The sequence below is a fragment of the Corvus kubaryi genome, unplaced genomic scaffold, assembly GCF_017639235.1.
Source record: "Corvus kubaryi isolate FWS band 111438036 unplaced genomic scaffold, C.kubaryi_AGA036_p1.0 split3-73, whole genome shotgun sequence".
Classification (NCBI taxonomy): domain Eukaryota; kingdom Metazoa; phylum Chordata; class Aves; order Passeriformes; family Corvidae; genus Corvus; species Corvus kubaryi.
Window position 1 is genome coordinate 9446466 of NW_024582091.1, and position 23219 is coordinate 9469684.

General features: G+C 39.0%; 1 protein-coding gene across 11 annotated transcripts in view; it reads left to right on the top strand.

The window, feature by feature from the left end:
• ADGRB3 (adhesion G protein-coupled receptor B3) overlaps nt 1–13997 on the top strand; it is a 454887-nt gene extending 440890 nt beyond the window's left edge. For 7 of the 11 annotated variants that reach the window (XM_042017060.1, XM_042017059.1, XM_042017066.1 and 4 more), the window contains 3 exons: nt 2869–2904; nt 11137–11241; nt 13179–13997. In XM_042017060.1, the coding sequence (XP_041872994.1) occupies nt 2869–2904; nt 11137–11241; nt 13179–13367 (330 nt within the window). In that variant the 3' untranslated portion in view covers nt 13368–13997. The remainder of the gene's footprint in view (nt 1–2868; nt 2905–11136; nt 11242–13178) is intronic. The other 4 variants (XM_042017064.1, XM_042017068.1, XM_042017067.1 and 1 more) reach the window with 3 other exon arrangements.
• The last annotated feature ends 9222 nt before the right edge of the window (nt 13998–23219 follow it).

The following is a 23219-nucleotide window of genomic DNA, read 5'->3' on the forward strand; positions in this document are numbered from 1 at the left end:
TATACTTGCCCTTGTCTATATCATTCCTGAAACATCATAGCAGAACCTGGTCAAATACAAAATATTAAATGAGGCAAACCATAGATAATATCCTTTACAGTTATTTATTACTTATATTAACATTAATACTCAAGTGAATCTCCATCTGATCCTTGGAAAAAATCCACCAACTTCTATTGTAACTCTTATGTTGCTAAAATAATTCTCAGTTTTGCAGGTGCATAAAGGGAACAGCTTTTTGAAAAGAAACATATTGGTGTGACCAGTCCAGCAGCTCATTTGACACAAGGAAATTTCCCCCCTTACTCCACTCAGTTGCCTTTTGCTAGTTTAATGTGTAGAATGAGCTAGATGGTTGATTTCTGAAAGCATTTAGGTATGTGTGGAAAACTCCATTTTCCTCAGCCAAAAGAGACACAACGAACTTCATATGAGAAAAAAAGAATAAATGCAGTCTCAATTAATGTAATTATTTTCATGGCTGTTATATATCATACAGAAACTAGAAGAACAATTGAGTAAAATGTCAACTTCCAACTGAGACTAAAGGAAAACTCCTTCATCCTTAATAGTTTCCCAATAACTTCATGCTTCTGAGCATGTTCCCTCTCTCAAAAAATAACACTGCAGTCATTTCAGGACAATGATGTAGCAGCCAGGAGGACCTGATCATGTACCTAGTGGTGTCAGTGACAATATTGCAAATAACTTTCATTGATTCAGGATCACATTCATAACAAGCATCCTTTGGTTTTCAAAACTTGCAGATCTTTGCTGCTCCCTTGGCAGTTACACACATTTTATGTCAAGAGAATATGCTCAGGCAGCACTCGTGGTGTATTTCATTGTATGCAGCCATGGAAAAAAGTGAAGCACAAGCACAGAACAGATGTTCTTTACTATATAAGTTTAAAATAAATGTATTTGTGATAGATTCTTGTTGAGCCCTAGAAAAATCCTCACTGAGAAAAACCTGTGGTATATGACCTGTTTGGTCATAACTGGTGTGAACTAACAGCAAAATTGCAATACTTGCCTCTCTCTGACAGTAGCACAACGGAATATTTCGCAGTCTGTTAGATATGTATTTTCACCATGTAAGCAGTGATAGAGTTGTCTGGGTGCAAAACCTAATAATCCAGCTATGCCAGGAATATTTTCACTGCAGTCAAGCATACTTAAAGCAAAATACAAATGTTTCAATTTTACAAATCACAGTTCCTAGAAAACTGCACATTTCTTCCAGAATTTGCTTTATTTTTACTTAGGATTCAATGGTATCAGGTTTATTGCTGAACTCTAGCTTAAAAATAGCTTTTTCAAACATTTTTCAAAGCTACTCCTGTAAACTGCACCTCGTTGTACGTTTCCCCTTTTGTAACCACTGAGCCTTTTCAGTGGTAGATGTGGTCTAATTGTACCTTAAAAGTAGACCATTCCTAATGACAAATGCATAGATTTTCTTTAAATCAAGCCTTGATGATTAAAGATACCTTCTCCAAAGCTTGTTTTGTTGGTTAACTTAGACTGTTCTTTTATAGAGCCTCAGAGCCCTTTAGGCATCAGAGTGCTGACAGTGTTGCAATAATATTCCTTATATTATTGTGGATTGGAGCATTAAAATTTTACTACAAAACCAGACAACATGTCACAAAGTGGTATAATCAAGGGCTCAGAGACAAAACATCTTCGCTTTTTACAGCTGGAAGACTTGTAAAGTCATTCCTTTCAATTTCAGGAAAACAAAGCAGCTTACTAAAACCTGCAGATTTGTTAAACCAAGTAAAGTCAAAATCAGAAACATTATTCCTCTTGACTTAATGGTTTGATTCTTCTTCACTGAAGAAATTAAGTGCAGTGTGAAAAGGTTCCTTCGCCACGACTTAAAGCCATCATACCTTATCATATAAGTTAGGGTTATACTTCAGCAACAAGCCTTTTTGGGTTTGGGAGTACTCTTTCCTTCTTTAGCCCTCCTTCCTGAAGATGAATGTATCTTTTATTTTCATTCTCAAGTTTTTTGCATTCTTTTCAGCTCTCTCAACCTATCTTCTTCTTTCTACATCTCTTTAATCTATTGCAAGACATTTAATTCCCAACTTTAAAAGAAAAAATATATTTTTATCCCTTCTTTTTAATAGTTCTGCTTCTTTTCAATATAATTTGACTTTATAATTGGTTTCTTTTGGAATCTAAAAAATTCTGTGCTAAATTATTTGTGACATGTCTAAGCAATCATATTCTGTTTCATTTTATACAAGTGATTACTTCACTAGTAAATCATTCTTGCTTTATATCAGATGCTTTGAATCAGATTTGTCATAAGTTTAAAACAAAGTCATTGCTTTCTCCATTCAGATTGTCATTGCAAACAAACAAGCTGAAACTATGGCTTCGGCTTGATTTTGCTGTCATTTATTCCATTAAAATCAATGGAGTTGTACCAATGTAAGCCTGATGTAGGAATCAATTTCTGTAAACCTATAAAAATCTAAAACATAGATATGTATAGGTACCTGTGTAAAAATGTATAAATATGATGATAATTTTCAAATACCACAGAAAGTATAGAAATAGATACATTTTATACACCAACAGGTTCAATTGCATGCAAATAACATGCACATTATGCATCCCAGTGAAATGAAGTCTGGTTTATTTCAGAGAAAATATGATGATACTGGTCTAATAAACTATGCAAAGTCATACATTAATCTTAAATTATCAAGATAAAATCTATATCTTCCTACAGAATACCTAATATATACCTGATAGGAGAACAAGAATGTTATTTAGACTCATTAATATGAATTGAATAGTCCCCTTGTTAATAAAACCTCTTTTTTCTTTTTTTTTACTGCTTAATAGAGAAGAAAATCACGTTATTCGGACCTTGACTTTGAAGTAAGTTTTACTGAATTATTCCTGATTATTAAAAGTATTTTCCTAAAAGTAAATGTGAAGTGTTCATTTCAGCAGATTTTAGCCTTCTGGCATAGTAGATGCAATAGGGTTGTTCAATTGGTACTGTACAGAACATGATGAACAATTCATTAAAACTACTTTGGTGCAACTTGTTTGCAAAATATTCTGAGATCAAACTGTCATATTGCAATATTAACCATCATGATTTCAGTTTTTAAATTCTTTGCCTCTTCATTTTCATCTGGGTTTGGTTTTTTTGGTTTTTTTTTCTTTCTTTTTGGCTGGCTATCTACTTATTGAAGAAGTGTGACACTTTTATAGGACAGGCAACATCATTGCAGAAGGTTGCTTTGTTCAAGAGATTTTCAATAATTTCTTTTTATCTTTCTTCAATACTACTTTACAGAAATACGAGTTTCACATCCAAGTAGTGATTATGAATGTGTCAAATTTCAAATGGTGAAGTGCTGCAGGTGTCAAAGCGTATGGATCACATGCTATATAAAAAACAAGTTCATGTAAGGTTCTTTAGGATGGATATCCACAATTTCCGACTTAGATCCTGCTGAGTGAGAAGGTTTAGTTGTGTTCATTAATGACCATTTTGTTCTATCTCGGTCAATATGATTAAGTCTCCTAGAGACTTGTTTGCGGTTTTTTTCTCTGATTTCTACCAGAAGGAATACAGCAGTTAGTTTTCAAGGGGCTGTTCATAATTTGGGGTTTTCACATAGGTTGTCTATTCATGCATAGAAATAGCTTGATATAATTCATTACAAGTGTCTCCAAAGAAACTGAACAATTATATTTGTATGGAACCTACAGATCTTGGGCTAAAATTTGAAAGCCCGTGATCAGCACATATCAATCATAACACCAAAAATTCCCCTGTTTGCAATTACCCTAAATATGCTTTAGGATAAATGCATAGAAAGGAAGAAGAAAAACATTAAACAATAACAAATTTGTGATGAGCAAGCAACTCTAAAATTAAATTAAATCAGAAGTTTTATAACTAGAGTGATACAAGAATTCTAAACTTTACTGGGTTTTTTTGTTGAAAAGTAGAAATACCGTGCTGTTCACAATGAGAGCATTCTCTGTGGCAACAGATACTAAAACATTCTTCCTGTCACTCAGAAACATAATCCAACACCAAATAAACACCAATGCAGTACACATTCTGCTCTCAAGAAACACAATTCACATTACATATTTTCTCTTGACTCACATGGTTTCACAGACTCACAGAATGGGTCATGTTGGAAGAGACCACAGTGGGTCATGTGGTCCAGCTTCCCTGCTCAAGCAGGGTCATCCTGGAGTACATGGCACAGGATTGCGTCCCGGCGGTTCTTGAATATCTCCAGTCAGGGAGACTCCACAACCTCTGTGGGCAATCTGTTCCAGTGCTCAGTCACCTGCACAGCAAAGAAATTCTTCCTCATATTCAGGTGGAACTTCTTGTGCATCAGTTTCTGCCCATTTTCTCTTGTCCTATTGCTTGGCACCACCAAGAAGAGCCTGGAAACCTCTTCAACACCACTGTTTAGATACTTACAGACAGTGATACGGTCCACTCTCAGTTGTCTGTTTTCAAGGCTGAACAGGCCCAATTCCCTCGATCTTTCCTCATAAGAGAGGTTCTCCAATCCCTTAATCATATTTGTTGCCCGCCACTGGACCCACTCCAGGAGCTCCATGTCTCTCTTTTACTGAGGAGCTGAGAACTGGACACAACACTCCAGATGTGGCCTCACCAGGACTGAGTAGAGGGGCAGGATCACCTCCTTCTCCCTGCTGGCAGTGCTCTTCCTGAGGCACCCCAGGGACACCATTGGCCTTTTTGGCCACTGCTGGCTCATGGAGAGCTTGTTGTCCACTAGGACACCCAGGGCCTTCTCTGCAGGCCTTCTCTTTCCAGCAGGTCAGTGCCCAGCCTCTCCTGGTGCAGGACCTCTCCTGGTGCAGGACTCTTCCCCAGGTGCAGGACCCTGCACTTTCCTCTGTTGAGTTTCAGTTCTTCTCTGCCCCTCTCTACAACCTGTCCCGGTCCTTCTGAATGGAAGCACAGCCGTCTGGGGTATCGGCCGCTCCTCCCAGCTTTGTGTTGTTGTTTATTTACACCTTTGTCTTAACTTGTTTGCAATATTGCTGTTCCATGGCCTAGGATTTTTAGAATTACCATTACAATGCAGGAAAATATATTTTTTAATAGCAAGGAAAGGATGGGGCCACTGGGAGTGACTGCTGAGGAATTGAGACCAGCAGCAATACTGTGCCAGTTGCTACTGTGTTTTACAAATATTGATGCAGACTAACCCCATCTCACCTCCCAGCTTTATGATCCATCTGATTAAGTCTGTGGGCTTTCCTGTATCTTTACACATAGCATGGCTGTCTGTCTAAGGTAAAATAAAATAAAAAAGCCAAAAAGTGTTGAGATAGTGTGGCATGGCCAAAATGCTTCTCTTTGGATAACCCAAAGCAGCTTGGCTGCAAAATAGAACACAGTCTGGTGGTAAGATTGAGCCAAAGGGATTGAACATACTACTTAAATGTTTAACACTTTCTTTGCTTTGTCTGTGACCAGTGCCAGCTGGCACTCCCTGAGACAATGCCCTTCCACATTTCTGAGGATACAAAATCACAGAATGACATGGATGTGCTTCTGAAGATAACAAATGTTAAGTATGCAGTGTGGACAAGGCCAGGACAAGTTTGGCTACCTCTCTCCTTGTCCTTTTAACACTGTCTCAGCAGTCTCTACACCCTCAACCTTTCACACGTGTCTCTATATACATACAAGACAATTACTCAGGCTATGTCTATCTTACTAAATTAGACATTTGAGGGAATATTCCTAGGTGCCAAAATACCAGCTTTTATATGGATTAATTCTTAGAAAGACCTTCACTATTTTAGTCTGGCCGTGTCTCTCCAAAAAGTTCTTGAGTGTCATTAGGGACTCAATTCAATCAGGGTACCATTCACAACAGACAATTTGGTTTTAGACTTTTTATTTGGGAAACTAAGAGAATTTAATAGAATTTAGTATTCATGGAGAACATTCCATGTTAGATGTTGCCAGAGAACAGTCTCGGACATGTTTGACTTATTACTATAGAGTCATGGTTCCATACTTAAGAAGAAAAGAAGAAAAGAAGAAAAGACTGTTCTAGTGTCTTCCAATGGAACATTCACCTTAATATAAATAATTTGAAGGAAAAACATGCATAAAAATAAACTTGAGAAAGGCCATTTTTCTCCAAGAGCCCCAGAAGAAACTCAAAGCCAGCTGCTATGTAATGTGAACACAGCCAGACTAAGACTACACAATACCACAAAATACTCTCTGTCTCTGTTATCCTCAATACATGCAGGAGTACAGATGTAGTTTTAAGGGCCTTTGCAATGGATTATAAATAATGAAAGTCCTGTGACTGTGTGGGTTCTGTTACAGAAAACTTGTGTCTCAGTGAAAGAAAAGGGAGAGAGAAAAAGATGACATCAAAACTGGCAAGCACTTATAGATCTCAAGCTGGTTAGGGGGATTGGATCTCAAAACTGGACGCCTGTATCTTGTTTTCCTTTTTAAATAGTTTACCATTACATTCTTAAAATATCCCTTCATGTAGGAAAAAAAAAAAAAAAAACCACAGAGTGTCACAAACAGGGCTTAGTCTGTCAGCAGGAAGTATTTCTGCTGCATAATATACTGTCCACAGATTTTGTAAAACACTGACTAATCTAGTTGAACTTTGAAGTTTGCTAAATGAACAGTCAACATGAAACAACTTTACATCTCTTTTCTTGCTATTAATAAAGATAAGTTTGGACTCATTCATGCAGTTTGATGTCCAAAACACGAGCAAAATTATTGGTCTGGACATTTTGGATCCTTGCTGCCACAGGCTGTGCTAACCCCAGCTAAGTGCCCTCCAATTGCTGTCATTTTTTCTCTAGAGCTGGACAGGTAGCTTTTTTATTGAGTCTCAGCACTAACAGTTAGCTGTCAGATCAAATAAAATTCATTCTAATTATGTTGAACAGAAATACAGATGCTGTAGAAATTCCCAGGAGGGCTTTATAATAGGTGTATGCTGGCAATTACAAAACATACGAGAGAGCTAAACAGTACTATTGGCATGCGTTTTAGGACTCAAGATCACAATTACCTTTAAATTCTATGAGAGAGTCTGACTTTTGGATTTCCCCACTAACCCCACTCTCTCATTTCTATAAGCCATTCATTGGATCTACTCTGTTAACAACGTTTATGCCAAATAATTCAGAGAAGTGCCTTATTACCCTGATCCCCAGGATTCAAGTCATCTCTAGCTCTGAGGGAGAGCAGGGATACACAGGATAAGTGTGAATACCAGACTGTCTTCTTTCCTTTCCACAGATCAGTAGACTTTTACCAACAAAAATGCTAAATTGACCACTGATTGCTGGAGCTGCATTCTTTCAGAATTTCATCTGCCATAGCTATTTATTATAATACCATTATAACTCACAAAAGTTTAAAATCATTCTCTTACTAACCTGAAGACATCTCTTGAAAGCAAAGGTAAAAAAAAAATATGCCTGCAGGGAAAAATTCTTTCCTGTTCCCAAGTTTGGCAACTGATCATACCTATAACATCTTGAAAACACAGCATGTTTCCATTAGAGGACTGAGAAGGCATTCCCCATCTGTTCTTTTAACTTAGCTGCTTTGTACAATATTTGAGAGAGAACATTTTTAACTGTGACAATGTAGAAAATCTCCAAGGCAAATTAAATGACCTTGTAGTGATGATGATGATGATGATGATGATGATGATGATGATGATGATATTGTTATTTATAAGATTGACTACAAATCATAGAATCACAAAATAGCCTAGGTTGAAAGGGGCCTTAGAGATCATCAAGAGCCAAGCCCCAGCCACTGGCAGGAACACCTTCCACTGGACCAGGTTCAGCCTCATCCAACCTGGCCTTTAACACTTCCAGGAATGGGGCATCCACAACTTCTCTGGTCTGTTCCAGTGTCTCATCACCCTCATCATAGAAGTTTTTTTCTATATCTAATCTAAACCTACCCTGTTTCAGCTTAAAGACACCACCACTTGTCCTATCGCTATATGTTATTGTAAAAAGTCCTTCTCCAGCTTTCTTGTAGGCCCCCTTAGGTACTGCAAGGCTGCTGTAAGATCTCCCTGAAGCCTTTTCATCTCCAGGCTGAACAGCCCCAACTCTCTCAGTCTGAATTCATAGGAGAGGTCCTCCAGCCTGCTGATCACCTTTGTCACCCTCCACTACACTCACTCCAACAGGTCTATATCGATCTTATGTTGGGAACCCCAAAGCTGAATACAGTACTCCAGGTGGGGTGTCATGAAATATTCATGAGTATATTTGTCTTGAATTAGAGTTCAGCTAAAGCCCTATCATAAATAAAAAAGGAAACTGGATACAGTTATGTTTGAATTTCTCCCCATCTTGATGACAGCCATCCACACTCTGAATCCTTTTCTGTGAGTAGGTGATCATCAGAGTAAGGTGTAGTCTTTTCAAAACACACTCTCTATCTGACTTAAGAGGGGGGGGTAGAAATGTGGAAGGGGGGTCGATTCAGCTTGACCCCCTTTAGGGTATGGGGCACAGGAGTAATGGAACCTGCAGGAGACACCACAAGAAGATGTGTGTCTGGAGCCTGGTGGGTGACTGGTGCTTCTGGCAGGGATGCCACATCAATGGGCAACTGCGCAGCTGCACCTAAAGAAAGAAGGGCAGCACAAGTTCAGTTTCCATCCTTTTCAGATCCTGATGCTACCACAGTCATTCTAGTATTAGTTGTCAAGATCTCCAGCTTTGTATTGTTAAAAGTTATTAATTTCTAATATTAGTAATGGGGTGTTGTCCACATTGCCCATTTAATAGAGAAAACAGAATAACACCCTACAATACTTTGTAGGTTTTTTCTCGTAAAAGAGAAAGAGTTACCCAACAGAGCATATTTTCTAGAAAGAAGATAAGATGGTGCTTTCTAACCAGGAATTTAAAAGAAGTCTAGAACTTGAGAGTTAAAGTTGGAAATTTAAGTTACTGCACCTTCAGTTCAGATTGTTCTTTATAAGCAATAGGGAGGGGGTGGGTGTCAGTGGGTAGGAATTATGGAATGGAAGCTAGGAAAACACAAAGTAACCAAAAGATCCATAGGTACATGTTCATACCAGTCATGCTGCTATTAAGAATAAAATGTAAAGACTTTTTTTTCTGGCTGACTTCCCAGTGCAAGTGTTTTATTTCTCCTCCCACCTGCTTCTCCTCAGGAATAATGTAATGAACTGAGTAAGACATTTGCATTATTCATATTTGCTATTTAATCACATCTTGGGTACACGATTAAGGAAAATATATCAGAAAGTAGCATTCTCTATATTCCCAGCCTTCTACTAAAAAGTTTCCAAATGGAGATACTTGTTTCACAGCCTCATGCTATTTCCTGCTCTTTAGAGCTAGTGTTTTAACCCACCAAAAATGTTTTATTCCCATGACCATGTCTCCTTATTTCAGACAATAATAATCTTTGAAGTAGAACCTTTCTTTTTTATATATATATATATGAAAATTGCCATATACTCCTGTCTACCATCGCAGTAATATCTTAAAAGAATCCCTAGGAAGACACTTAAGTGAAACTCCCCTCACAAATTTAGATCAGCTATGGCTAGTTAAATTACCTTTTGTGAGGAGTTTATTACCAAATACTGCAAAAGGTTTTCCCTTATTCACCCCACAACTCAAGTTAATAGATCTTTAATTGCTCATGTCCCATCTCTCTCTGGTGAAACTCCTTTTCTCAGAAGGGAACAAGTTCTCAAGATACTGTGTGGCTGTATTAAGACTAATATGGTTATTACAGCATGGCAGTAGAAATGCCTGACCAAAAGAGCAGCCACGTTTCATGAAATCTCTAAAGACATAATGCAAACGAAAGATAAAGATGGCATTGATAAAGGAATATTGAGAGTCAGGTATTGCCAGTCTGTTTTAAAAGGTATTAACCTAGGCTTGGCAGGAGTGTTACCACACATGTAAGTTTGCAGGGTTTCACTCACAACTCCAGGGAAAATCAGGCTTGACAATTAGTAGACTTGCACAAAGACCTGTGTCCTGCACCTCTTCTATCAGCATTCCTGGCTGCTGCCCTGGCTGTAATTCAAGTTCAAGCAGTTACAAAAGCTTAAGAAAAAGCCAAGCCCATCCCCTGTTGGACTGAGGTGAAGCATCTTCAGACCCTCCCACCCCCAGACCATCCAGACCACAGAACTAAGAGACTGGTCAAACAGTAAGCAGCCTTCAGCTTTGCTCCAGAGGCTGCTCTGAATCCATAACTGAGCATGAATTCCTTTGAAAACAGCTCTGATGGGCATAGTTTACAATCTAGGCTTGAAAACAGGCTTCACTCTCCAAGTAGCTGCCCAGGCAGATAAATAGCTGAGGCCATGAGAATTGTGGGGGCTCTTTGGGGTCTTCCCCTCTTCCACAGGAGTGCCATATAATTAGTTTCTGTGGAAGAGTGCCCTCGGCATGGGCTAGAAGGAGGGTGGTTTCCAATTTATTTGTACATGAAATAAGAAAGCAAGTAAAATTGAAAAAATGTGCTTCTTTTCCTAATATGAATGCAGTTCAATATGAATGCATTTTATGATTTGAATGACAAGAAGATGTCTAAGTAAAAAGACATAGCATTTGGGGATTTTCCATTTTGAGCCAAGATTTCCGAGTTCAGCATTCTCATAAAAATTATTCCAACAGGGACCATTACAAAGTGCTGTTGCTTTCCTGTAGAAATTAAAATATAAGCATCCATGCTGAAAAGAGAAATTCTAGAAAATATTCTTGATGTGCAAGAGAAATACTCTTCTGAGAAATTGCCATTACTTTCAGGATACTTCCAAGCTAGCATAAAAACAGTGGTCCCTAATTTCAGCAACTCGATAAATGTAGAGTTAAAACAGTCTCTTGTACACAGGAGGATCATTAAACGCACCAGAGAGAAGGGCCAGGGCAATTCACTTCCATTGGTCAAATCTATAGGGAAAAGATGGCCCTGCCAAATTCAATTTACTTTATTATGTTGGAAAAACAAATGCTTCTCTTAAAAAAAAACCCAGACGCAATTATAAATATAAGCAAGTATATTCCGTTTTGCAGAAGGTCATGCATACAAGAAAGAGGCATATGGAATTGTTTCAAGAGTTAAATCAGAAATTTCAGACTCTGGACAGATTTCGGGATGTACCAAAATCAGGCAGTATGGTAAGTGTCCTTCTATTATATTTAAAATATGGTGGATCCTAAACAACAAGGAAACAAGAGCCCTTTGACTTCAGTACATTTCCCAAGAAGACCTCACCTTTAGGTACCTCAGAAATGAGAACAAAAGCTATTTTCAGTAATCCAACCTATGATGAGACTCATTACGTTCCACAATTAGACCATAACTAACTCACTAACATCATTGTAGATGACAAGTAATTGAACTGTAGGGAACGCATTTCAAATCTGTATGTGCCTACTGTGTCTAAGGGGCTTTATATAGAGAAAGCAGCTCACTGATATAATTTGACCAATAGGGCTTTTCCTCTAGCTAGGCAAGGGATAATAAATTAGATACTTACAAACAAGTCCAGATAGATTTACCTATATATGCAATGGTCCAGAAAGCACATGAAATCTCTGTAATGCCATGTCTTTTCCATAATAGGTTTATAAATATTTACCATGGGAAAAGCAAAAATTAAATCATCCTGAGTTGAGGCTGCTATCATCATGATTCAAATTTATCCACACACACTCATATGCACATGCATAACACCCTGACTACATCTGATAATGAGAGCAAGGAAATAGTTGATTCTGCCTAATTAAAACAGCTAATTTAGTCTGACATATTTTTTATCGGTAATATTTTGATTATAAATAATTTTATATAATTTTATAATGTGAAAATTGTATATTAAATGGAATTGAGCTAGAATCATTGTATTGTATAACTTTTTCAGAAGAGCTGCTCTCAGACATGAAGAAGAGGTATTAAGCAGATGTGAGGCCAATGGATTTACATCATTTACATCATCTTAATCCAGCAGAAATTTAGCCCTGATTCTTTGATGAACCTTTATCTGTGATATGTGTTATTTTGTATCAAGTTCTCACTCACTCCCCCTTTTGAGATCAGCTGACATGTAAAGTTTTCATTTGTCTCCCTACTTGAGATTTGCTGTTCACATAAAGCTTGAAATAATTCAAAATCTCAAAGGGAATCTCAGTGGAAGAGTTGTGTTTACTCTGTTTCACGTCGGTGCTGTGCTTTTGAAAGCTCTGCTAATAAAAGCTGCCTAGAGGAATGGTCTGTTTGTGAGACAGTCAGAGAGTGATCCAGGTACCTAAATATAGGCATCTCAGGCTATTTTAGACAGAGGTCTTGGTTTACAGCACAGTATAGGCAGTGACGATACAGGACTCAAAGGAGATCTGCACCTCTCATGAAAGATAGTTGGAGATCAACCAGAAAGTCTAAAAGCCTCTTAGATGGTGCAAAAATATTGGATTTTAGCAACTAAATCCCACCCATCATGCCACAGCAGAAATCTCTAATTAAATTGGTCCATAAAGTCTTTAACTTATAAAACCTAGCATTAAAAAAAAAAATCATTCAGTAGAAAATAACCACCTTTCAGTCTGTTAATCCTAATATACATGAGCTCATCAGCCTGTAAGGCAAGGTGGCTCTCACAGCATTTTCAAGGTTTCTGTCGTTCTGCCGTGCACCTGCCGCAATTCAAAATCCAGCTGGCAGTCTCTATTTTAAATCACTCCATATTTCAGGCAACAAACTCTTCTCAGTTACCTTCCTTTCTCTTCTCCCTCTTTTCTACACTCTTCTCCCACTTTTCTCCCACTGTTAGAAAGATGTCTATTGGTACTGGATCTCTCAACCCATTCCTCACGTATATTGGTTCTTGTGAAAGAAAGGGCTTCGCTGGCAGCTCAGGTGAGGAGCCTGCCAAAGTGTTGATTGCTCACAAAGAAAGAGCCTCAGCGGTGCCGAGCACCCACCAGCCTGGCTCCCTGCAAAGCCATTTCCCCTCTCCAGCTTCTGTGTCTCGTGAGAGCACGTCAGCAATCAGCCTTATAAATGGAAACTGCTTTATTTCATCTTTGATTTTAATTCTTCTTTCTTTGGTCTTCAGGAGAACTCAGGACCGAGCAAGGCTCCATGGGACAGTTTCAAAACCACAGGTGACTACCAACACTATACAACGATAAATGTATTAGACACAGAGGCAAAAGATGCTTTAGAACTCAGACCAGCAGAATGGGAGAAGTGTCTGAACTTGCCTTTAGACGTGCAAGAAGGTGACTTTCAAACAGAAGTTTAACAAAAGCAAACTGAACAAAACAGAAACAAAGTAAAAATAATTCATTGCACTGACAGTAAAAAGACTTCAGGAATCCTGACGATCCTGACACTCCTGTCTGAACATTGCAACTCCTTTATGTCAGGCTCTTCCTGTGCCAAATGTCAGTGGTTTTTTCGTACAGTATATTCCCACTAGTGTGGCTAGTGGAGAACCAGGTGTACAATTCTTACCATCGTGTGTTGTAAGTACCCGTGGAATGGATTTGTAAGGTAATCTTTATAGATAAACCTCAAGCAACGATTCATGTTGTAACAGCTTCATTTGGTTTAGTTTTCAAAAAACTTCACCATGAAGCACAATGTATATATTTATGCAGTTTTTAAAGTTTATAACAGTCTGTTTGGCCATTACTACACTTTTTACTTTATAATATAAAAGCAAAGTTTTTGTCATTAAATGAATGTCTGTTGAGCTACATTCTTCATTGCTTTAAATGCAATAAAGTAATAATCTCACTTTTATATGAATAATATATTTCACATCTTTATTATTGCAGTTTTCTCTGGAAAGCTCAGAATAGCTTTCTCTGCTGCAGCTGTGTATAAAATATTTAAAATGTTGTATGGTGTAAATAAACCTTTGTCTACATATCAGTTTCCTAGTGCATTTTATTCCATATTGTTTCTCTTAAATTTGAATATTTATAAAATTTTCTTTAAAAGCACAAATATTGAATAGGTATTTGCAGTTTTAATAGCATGTTGTATGTAGCTTCTGCAAGAAGTTTCTAAATCATATTAGTAGGCTTGTAGCCATTCTGCATTTTCTTAGGTATTCTTTTCTGACAGTGTACCATATAAATTGGACTTGTCAGAATTATATTACAATTGTTCTGTTTTATAAGAATTTTTATCTTGTTGTAGAAAGACAAATAATAGAAAATAAGTTAAGTTTCAATGCACAGCACCCAAAGAAAACACTTAGAATCATTATGTCTTGTGCATGGTCTTGTTGCTGTATAACAAAAAATAATCTCAAGATTAAAAAAATCCTGAGTATTTTAGATTAAAAAAAAACCAAAACAATGAACCAAATCCCAAAAAAATTAGTCAGTTTCATTATAAATCAAGAGAAGAGTATGATTTGTATTGAAAATACAGTTAAACAATTAGGAAAAGGAAGATTAAATCTCCTTTTCCATGCACAGAATCAAAACCAGATCTTCAAGACTCTCATCTACAGCATAGCTGTAGGGGACATAGATGAAGGATATCTCAAATCTTCAGAAGTCATAGTTCTAGAAAAAAGTTTCAAAAACTATTTTGGTTCCTGCTTTACAAAACTGAATATGGTGCAGCCTACTAGCTGGAGAAATCTTAGAGAGGAAGAAAACATGACCACCAATCTGCCTAGGAAGAAAAAAGACAAGAATAGAGGCTTGCCAGTGCAAACTTAACCCAGAGTGTTGGAAGAGGAAGATCAGCATCCATCTGTTAAGAGAAAAGTAGTTAGGATCAACCTTAGGACCAACCTTCAGGAAAGTGTTTCAGTTTGACAATCTTTTCTCCAGGCCATAAGGTATTTAAGTCACAAGAAGGAGCCTGACTTTGCCCGCTTTGAGTGAGCACCTCATGCTGAGTGCCGACTTCTCTAATCTAATGCCTCAGGGTTTAAATCTTTAAACAAGTGAAAAATAATGAGTCACCAGCCTGGTACCAAGTCCAATAACTGACTTAGGTGCCTAGAGGTTAGATGGTGAAGTACTATCACTCTCAGTAAGTTTGCAGACAACGCTAAATTGTGCAGGAATGTCAATCTGCTGGAGGGCACAAAGGCTCTGCAGAGGGATCTGGACAGGCTGGATCAATGGGCTGAGGCCAACTGTGTGAAGTTCAACAAGGACAAGTGCTGCATCCTGCACTTGGATCACAACAATGCCCTGCAGCGCTACAGGCTGGGGTCAGAGTGGCTGGAAAACTGCCCAGCAGAAAGGGACTTGGGGGTGCTGGTTGACAGCAGCTGAACATGAGCCAGCGTGTGCCCAGGTGGCCCAGAAGGCCAATGGCACCTGGCCTGTATCAGCAATAGTGTGGCCAGCAGGATGACAGCAGTGATTGTCCCCCTGTACTGGTGAGGCTGCCCCTTGAGTCCTGTGTCCAGTTCTGGGCCTCTCAATTTAGGAAGGATGTTGAGGTGCTGGATCATGTCCAGAGAAGGGCATCAAGGCTGGCAAAGGGTCTGGAACACAAGTCCTGTGAGGAGCATCTGAGGGAGCTGGGAGTGTTTAGCCTGGAGAAAAGGAGGCTCAGGGGAGACCTTATCACTCTCTACAATGGCCTGAAAGGACATTGCAGCCAGGTGGGGGTCAGGCAACCAGCAACAAGATGAGGAAGTGGCCTCCCTTGCGTCAGGGGAGGTTTAGGTTGGACATCAAGAATTTCTTCACAGAAAAGGTGATTAAACATTGGACTGAGCTGCCCATGGAAGTAGTGGAAGTGTTCAAGGAACAACTGGATGTGGCACTCAGTGCTGTGGTTTGATTGGGAAGGTGGTGTTCAGTCAAAGGTTGGACTTGATGATCTTGGAGGTCTTTTCCAGCATTAATGTATCTTTGATTCTATCATTCTATACTATGATACATCAATCAAACAGAACTGGCCCCTTTTCAAGAGACTGGTGCAGAAGGAGGCAGATGGCATGGCTGGCTATGCAGCCTACTAACTTTTCAGATCAGATAGTGCACCAAAACCTCTCACTACATACAACAGAAACTGCACATTTTTTAAGGATTTCATTCCATATGGTAAGAAGTCTCAGAGCGTTTTACCAAATTTCTAATTTTTGAGCCCAAATCAGGAAGCTTAGACCCTTGAATCCAGATACAAGCCTTAGCATCCTCCTTGACTGATCTAAACATAATACAAACCTTGAACACCTTGGTATTTCAATAACTGTAATGCAGAAATTATTTTTATAAGCTTTATATCACCTAACTCCTGTTCGGTGGCGGTCTAGTTACAACTGTAGAAAGCTTAGGGTAGGCTGCAAACTTACCCAGGAAACATGATAAATCAGTTTACACTCAATACGCTGCTGACCCAGTTGTGCTGTTATTAATAACCCAGTGGATTCAGGTTTAGCATTAGCCTGGGTGTTTATGTATCACACGGCAGTCACAGATGTGCTTTCAGTGTCTGAGCAGCAACATTCAGTGCCTCTTTATTTAGTGTTTGTGCTGCTCTGAGCAGAAAATCCTAGGCATTTTTATTTTCTTACCTATTTCATATTTAGAAATTAGAAGCAGGCTGAAATCCAGTATATTTGCCTACTGGTTTGACTACTTCCTATTAAAACAGAGTTTGTTTACCATAAGCAAGATGCCACTCATTCTTGCAGTTTCTGCTCAATGCCTCTGAAATGATGAATGTCAGACTGAGTCCAGCAGGAGAGTACAAACTTTTATGCACTGGCTTAAATGTTGATAAAGCACTGAGTAATGTTTGGCATTATATTATATGCAAATAAAAATTAAATCAGGACTCCCTAAATTATACTAGACAGATATGGCAGGGAACCCTGCATTTGCCTGCCAGCTAGTGCCACTCTGCATGGCCTGGCAACATCAGCTGGGCTCCAGCTGCAGCTACAGAAAGGTTCAGGTTTTGAGGGTGGTTCAGGTGTTTGAGGGCTCAGCCAGTGTTGCTGTCACCAGCACTAGAGGAGACAGAGGCAGCTGAGCTCAGCCCAGAGTATACCCAGAAGTTTACCCACTCAAAATACACATTCCCTAGATGTATATACAAAAGGCAAAAATCTTTTTTATTAAAGGCTTCATTTTCTCAACAGTTTAAATACATATTAGCAGTTGCATAAAACCATGTATAGTTCCTCTGTCTTTTTCTTACATGCATATTCAGGGAAAGATTTTTTTTTCTGGCAAATTAATGCTAAACAAAATATGGCCTGGACTTTTCAGTGTAGGGGAGCAGTGCACACAGGAAATCTAGACAAGCAGCCAGAGATAACTCAGACAGTAGTTCAAGATGTCTGTGATTTCAGATCTAAGACTGTGTAAAGGGGTTTGGTGTTGCTAGCAAAATTATTTGCTACATGGACCTTTGCCAAAGTGATGTTATTTAACCCAGAAACTTGGAGGTAAACTATGAATTATTCACTATTAAACTTCAGCTCATACTCAAATATCTCTTGGAAATAGGAAGGGAGGAGAGTGTGAGTGATGCTACAAGGGATGAGAGGTAGGATAGCAGTGCTGCCATTATGATGCACCTTTGGAGTACCATTGGTCTGATGGTGGCATATATGTAATGCTAATGACTCTTAATGATAAAGATTTAGGACAAAAGACACAATGAGCTAGAGGTCTTTCCCATTTAATTGACTACTGGGTCTGAATTTCTTCTCAGTCAATGAATCGGTGCTCTTGGAAGTGTTGTCCTGACACTCCTTTGAATCATCATTTGTTTCCATGATGATAAGACATATATAATCTAATATTATTTTACACAGGATTAAACTGGGATAATCTCTTTTAAAAACAAAAAAAACAAACAATGAAACAAAAACCATCCAAGCCCCAAGCTGCATCAGGAGAAATTCTCTCTAATGTTTTGGCTTGTCTCTGTTTCCCATAGTTGCTAGGCAGTGCTGTACTTAGAGAGCAGGTTTAACAAAAGGTCTCCTTCCCACTTGGAAGCAGGCATCCATCACAGCATCACGAGTATGCTTTCCATTGGGTTATACAAGGGGATACAGAAATCTCTGTTGGCAATCAGCAGATAGCAGACTCAGTTCCTCAGGCATTGGCTCGAGGCTGTGCTGCATTTCTGGATAAGCCACCAGAAGCAGTTTGTATGAGCAAACTTTATTTCCCTCTCTCAAAAAAGTATCATAGGGCTCGCTTGTGCAATCAAACCGCTTCCCATGTGCTGAGGGAAGAATCCAGAGAGGTACCCAGCTGAATATGTGCTTGGGGAGCTGTGATTCATTTCTAGCCAGGTCTCAAACAGTGCAATGCTGTAATCTTTTCTACTTACTTTTTTAGTAACATCTGTCTTTGCAAGGAAAGCAAAAGTGGCCTCACTAAGAAAAATTGTATTACTGGTAAGATAGGCGCGACTACCAACCCTAGCACTCCCACCAAAGCGTTCTGTCCATTAATTACAATTGTAAGATAAAGTAAGAGCCATTTATCTGGTTTTGACAAAATTGCCTCTTGAGCTGCATAGGACCATCCTGTGGCACTAAGTTCTCAAATTAACTATGCTACAGTACTGATCCTCTTGTTTGTTCTTCACTAATGTAATTTTATACCTCATTACTTCTTGTGAGGAACAGTTAATAACTTAAATCAATTCACCTTCCTCCCTCGACTATACAGGTTACTGCTATCAGCCCCAGAGTTACCTCTTTTTTCAGGATTACAAACTGTTCCGGTTTGGCCAAATTTAGAAATATATATCCTCTGAGAGAACCACCCCTCCCGCCACCAGGTTCGGGAAAAAATAAATTTTCCTCGAAGGAAACTGAAGAAGATAAAACTATTTATTTAACAAACACACAGGAAAGGAAAATAATGTTAAATGGTAAAATCTTTCACTGTAGAGGAAAAACCTGGGAAAGTGTTCGAGTCCTCCCTTTGGTCTCCTCAGAGCTGGGGCTTGGCCCAGAGCCAGGCCCTCTGTGCCCGGTGGGAAGTCCTCCCAATGTGCTCTGATGTTACAGCAATCAAGCAGTCCAGTAGAAAAGGGAGAAAATCCGAAATTCCAGAGAAGGAGAAGTTCAACTTTCAGCCTCTCTCCGGAGAACAAGAAACTGGAAAAACTGGCCAAAAGCTGACTGGAAAAGCCGCAAGCCGGGTGCTTCCTCGCTCCCCTGCCCCAGCTGGGGAAAAAAAACCTGCTATCTTTATGTGACCTTGAACAAGCTGCAAACTGCTTTGAGAAAGTTTTGCTCAGTTTTTTTCTTCCCCCTCTCAGGCTCAGTTTAGAGGCATAGAAAGGCCCAAAAATTAATTTCTGGGCATAGGCAGCGATATGGGATACACAGCATAAGGTCCCAAGACACAAACCCATGTTCAGTTAGTTTCCATGTAGAAGTCCTTCCCTTATTTCTGCTATTCCTGTGCCCTTTACAGCTTTTTCAAGTCTGCTAAGTTCTTAAATGAGTTCAGTAAATCCATAACTCATTAGATTATTCTGTTTGTTTCATGTAGAAAAGGAAAAACTCGATGAGGAAGCTTCTAAAATTCCTTTTTATTCAGTAGGAGAAAAAGAAAACTCAGAAATAAGCTTTGACTTTTTAATCTAACCATTTAATGGAAAAGGCATCACCATCTCTTTGAGCAAGAAATGGGCACCAGCAGCTTCTCTTATGTAATTCTCTTGAAGAGTACACTGAAATTTTTCTTTTCTGCTTCTCCTTCTCCCTGGTGATGTGAATGCCAACTTTCTTTCTTAAGTTGCACTGTTGCACCAAGACTGACAGGGAGCTCTCTACAGCCTACTGACTAAGTTTTACACTCTGAAAGTGTGTAAAACTTACATGAATCCTTTCAGATGGAGTAGTAGCTGTTTCCTACACCCTGAAGTGTGATGAATTCTGAGCTTTTATTTAAATGTTTGTAAACCTCTTTCCTCTAGCTGCGTGTCCAGAGTGATGCCTGTCATTTCCTGACTCTCTTCTTGAAAACCTAGAATGGGCATCTAAGACAGGAAAGGGCTTTGGGATCTGCTGCTCATGTCTGCTCATCCCTGAGACTATGAGTTAAACTCCTCAGTAGAGGTGGGATTTAAGAAATGGCTCTAGTCTCAGTGTTTTCTTGTTGATTATCCTGGGCAGCTATTGGGAAGCCCAGCTGGAGATGTCTACTTTGTATGCACTGTATCAGCAGATAATGTGCCTTGTTCAACACATGGAGGCAAGCATAGGAAATAGGCACCTAAAGAACACCTTCATAACACAATGCTGACTATCAAAAAATCCAAGTCCTTTTGTGGATCAAATCCTTAAGAATTGAAATACTTTTAAAAATCTGGTTCTCAGAATCCAGTTTTAAGAAGAGCAAAAAACTAGTGTTTATTCCCATTATCAGTTCAATGATTTATCGGATTATATCCCTAAATTATTGATTCAGGAAATTGCAAAAGGTGATGTCTGAAGGACCTCATAGTATAAAAAAAGAAACTGGAATTGATTAGTATGTATGTTCAATTTTTTATTTGGTGTCTTCTTGGACCCAACCACTTTATTTCCTGCTCTTCTCAAGAACTGTGTATTAGGAAAAGATTTTCAGAGCTCTTTTTAGTAATTAGGTTCCTAAATCAAGCAAGAATTATCTATGGTTTGTAAAGACAGATAGGTAGAATCCTTTCCATCTAATTTAGAATTCTAACCAAAATATTGTCCTGTCAATATTTCAAGCATAGAATTCTGCAGGGCAATCTAACTCTGCCTGTCATAGCTGTCCAGGTTATTTTTGCAACCTAAAGGAAAAGGGAAGCACCTCTGAAGCCCAGCTAGACCCAGCCAGTTCTCTAAGTCTAAACAGATTGATTGCACAAAGAATTTTAAAGCCTCATGAGGGCAATAAAATTATTCTAAATTAAGCACCAGATTTAGTAGGATTTAGACCTCAACTTGTGAGCTGAAGTCTAAACTCCCATTATAATCACTGAAGAACAGGTCAATACAGTCAATGGAGTTTGAAAGCCAATTCAACTTTCCCTTTACTAGAAGAAGGATGCAGTTAATATGAGATGGCTCACATTTTGTGAAACGTTTACATGGGGACTGCACACTGACTTCACACCACGTCTAAAATTATACTAGTCATTTCTGTTTTAACATGGGAATCCTGCTCCAGGGGAAGATTTTCTGAGATGCTCCAGGATATCCTGCCTCCATCTTTCACCCCAGAGAGGCATGGGATTATGGGTTCTCTGTCAGTTTTGCCAACTTCTTGAGAATGTCAGAGCTGCTCACACTATCACACCGTGCCCCAATTTAATCAGAATGTGCCTTGCCTGCCCCTCTTTTGAACATTTATGTCAGTTCAAGGAGAGGATTCACTTTCCTTATAATTTTATTGCTACACCTCTAAATCCTGTATGTGCATTATCCAGATTCTCATCCTCCTGAGAGGTAAAGGACCACAACCCAGGACAACTTAAGATGCCAAGTATCAGTAGACTGTGAAAAAGCACATTCTGGAAGATTAAATATGGGTCAGACAGGCATGACAGAGTTATAGAGCCTGGAAAATTGCACTTCTATGCTTTGAGCTGATGTTAGATTTCAGCCACAAATGGTCTGATAGAACATGAATGCTTGCCTGGCACTACAGTCTTGATTTTTCACTCCATGAGAATTTCCCAGCTATTGGGCAACAGTCAAGCCACTTTTTTTTTTTTTGGATTCTAGCCCTCCAGTGCTTTCATTTCTATTTACATAAAGGCCAGACTTGAGAAGATGACAAGTGTGTTTAACAGGGATACTGTGTGATGCCTTCCTGAAACTTAGAAGGTGGTGGTTCAAACCTTTCTCAGATGAGTAGGATGGGGAAGCTTTCCAGCTTCCTCTTGCTGTCTTCTGACCAGCAGATAATTATGCAAAGACAATCTGCCCCTCAGAGCACATAAAGCCAATCATATTAGTGGGTAGACTCAGGCCATGCCATCTGAGAAGAAATTACACATTATAATTGCCACAAAAACATGAGGATGGTTTCTCAATGGCTCCCTTAACAAACTAATTTAAAACCAACCAGTTCTCAAGGGAGATTACACAGAAGTAGAAAGGATAATCTCTTGCACCATAAAAAACCCTCCACTTATCATTCCATGAGAAAGGAGGGAATATTGTTTTGTATTACAGTCCAACCCTAATCTGTGCCAGAAATGGTGGCTTTCAGGTTCTATATGCAAAACTGTGCAAAAAAAATTTTCATTCTCTCTCAACTAAGAAAATAAGATAATATTATAAACTTTTAGAACACCAATGTTTAATTCTTGGTCTGAAATAGCTATATATAATTTCATCACACATGATTTCAAAAAAATGTTCAAAATCATCTGTCTCAGCACCATGTTATAACATGATGGCTATCTTTTGGGGGCTGTGCTGGTTTTGGCTGGAGTAGAATTAATTTTCTTCACAGTGGCTGGCATGAGGTTGTGTTTTGGATTTGTGCTGAACACAGGGTTGATAATATAGAGATGTTTTTGTTATTGCTGAGCAGAGCTTACACAGAGCCAAGGCCTTCTCTGCTTTTTGTATGGCCACACTGGTGAGGAAGTTGGGGCTGCATGAGAGGTTGGGAGGGGACAAAGCCAGGACTGGTGACCCAAACTGACCAAAGAGATATTCCAAACCATGTGCTCCCTACTGAGCACATCATGCTCAGTACATAAAGTGGGTGGAAGAAGGAGTAAGGGGGGAAGTTTGGAGTGATGGTGTTTGTCTTCCCAAGTCACTGTTACCTGTGATGGGGCCCTGCTCTCCTGGAGAGGGCTGAACACCTGCTTGCCCATGGGAAGCACTGAATTAATTCCTTGTTTTGCTTTACTTGTGTGCAAGGCTTTTGCTTTCCCTGTTAAATTGTCTTTATCTCAAGCCATGATTTTTGTAGCTTTTACCCTTCCAATTCTCTCCCTGATCCTACTGGTGGGGGAGTGAGTGAGCAGCTGTGCAGTGCTCGGCAGCTGGCTAGTGTTAAACCACAACAGGGGCAATTATCCAGGCAATTAAAAGGTATTATAACATTTCCATATATTCAAAGTGTAAGAAACTAACTTTGACCTAAAAATTTTATTTTTTGAGAAAGGTCCTTACAAAGATGTGTATTGAATTAAA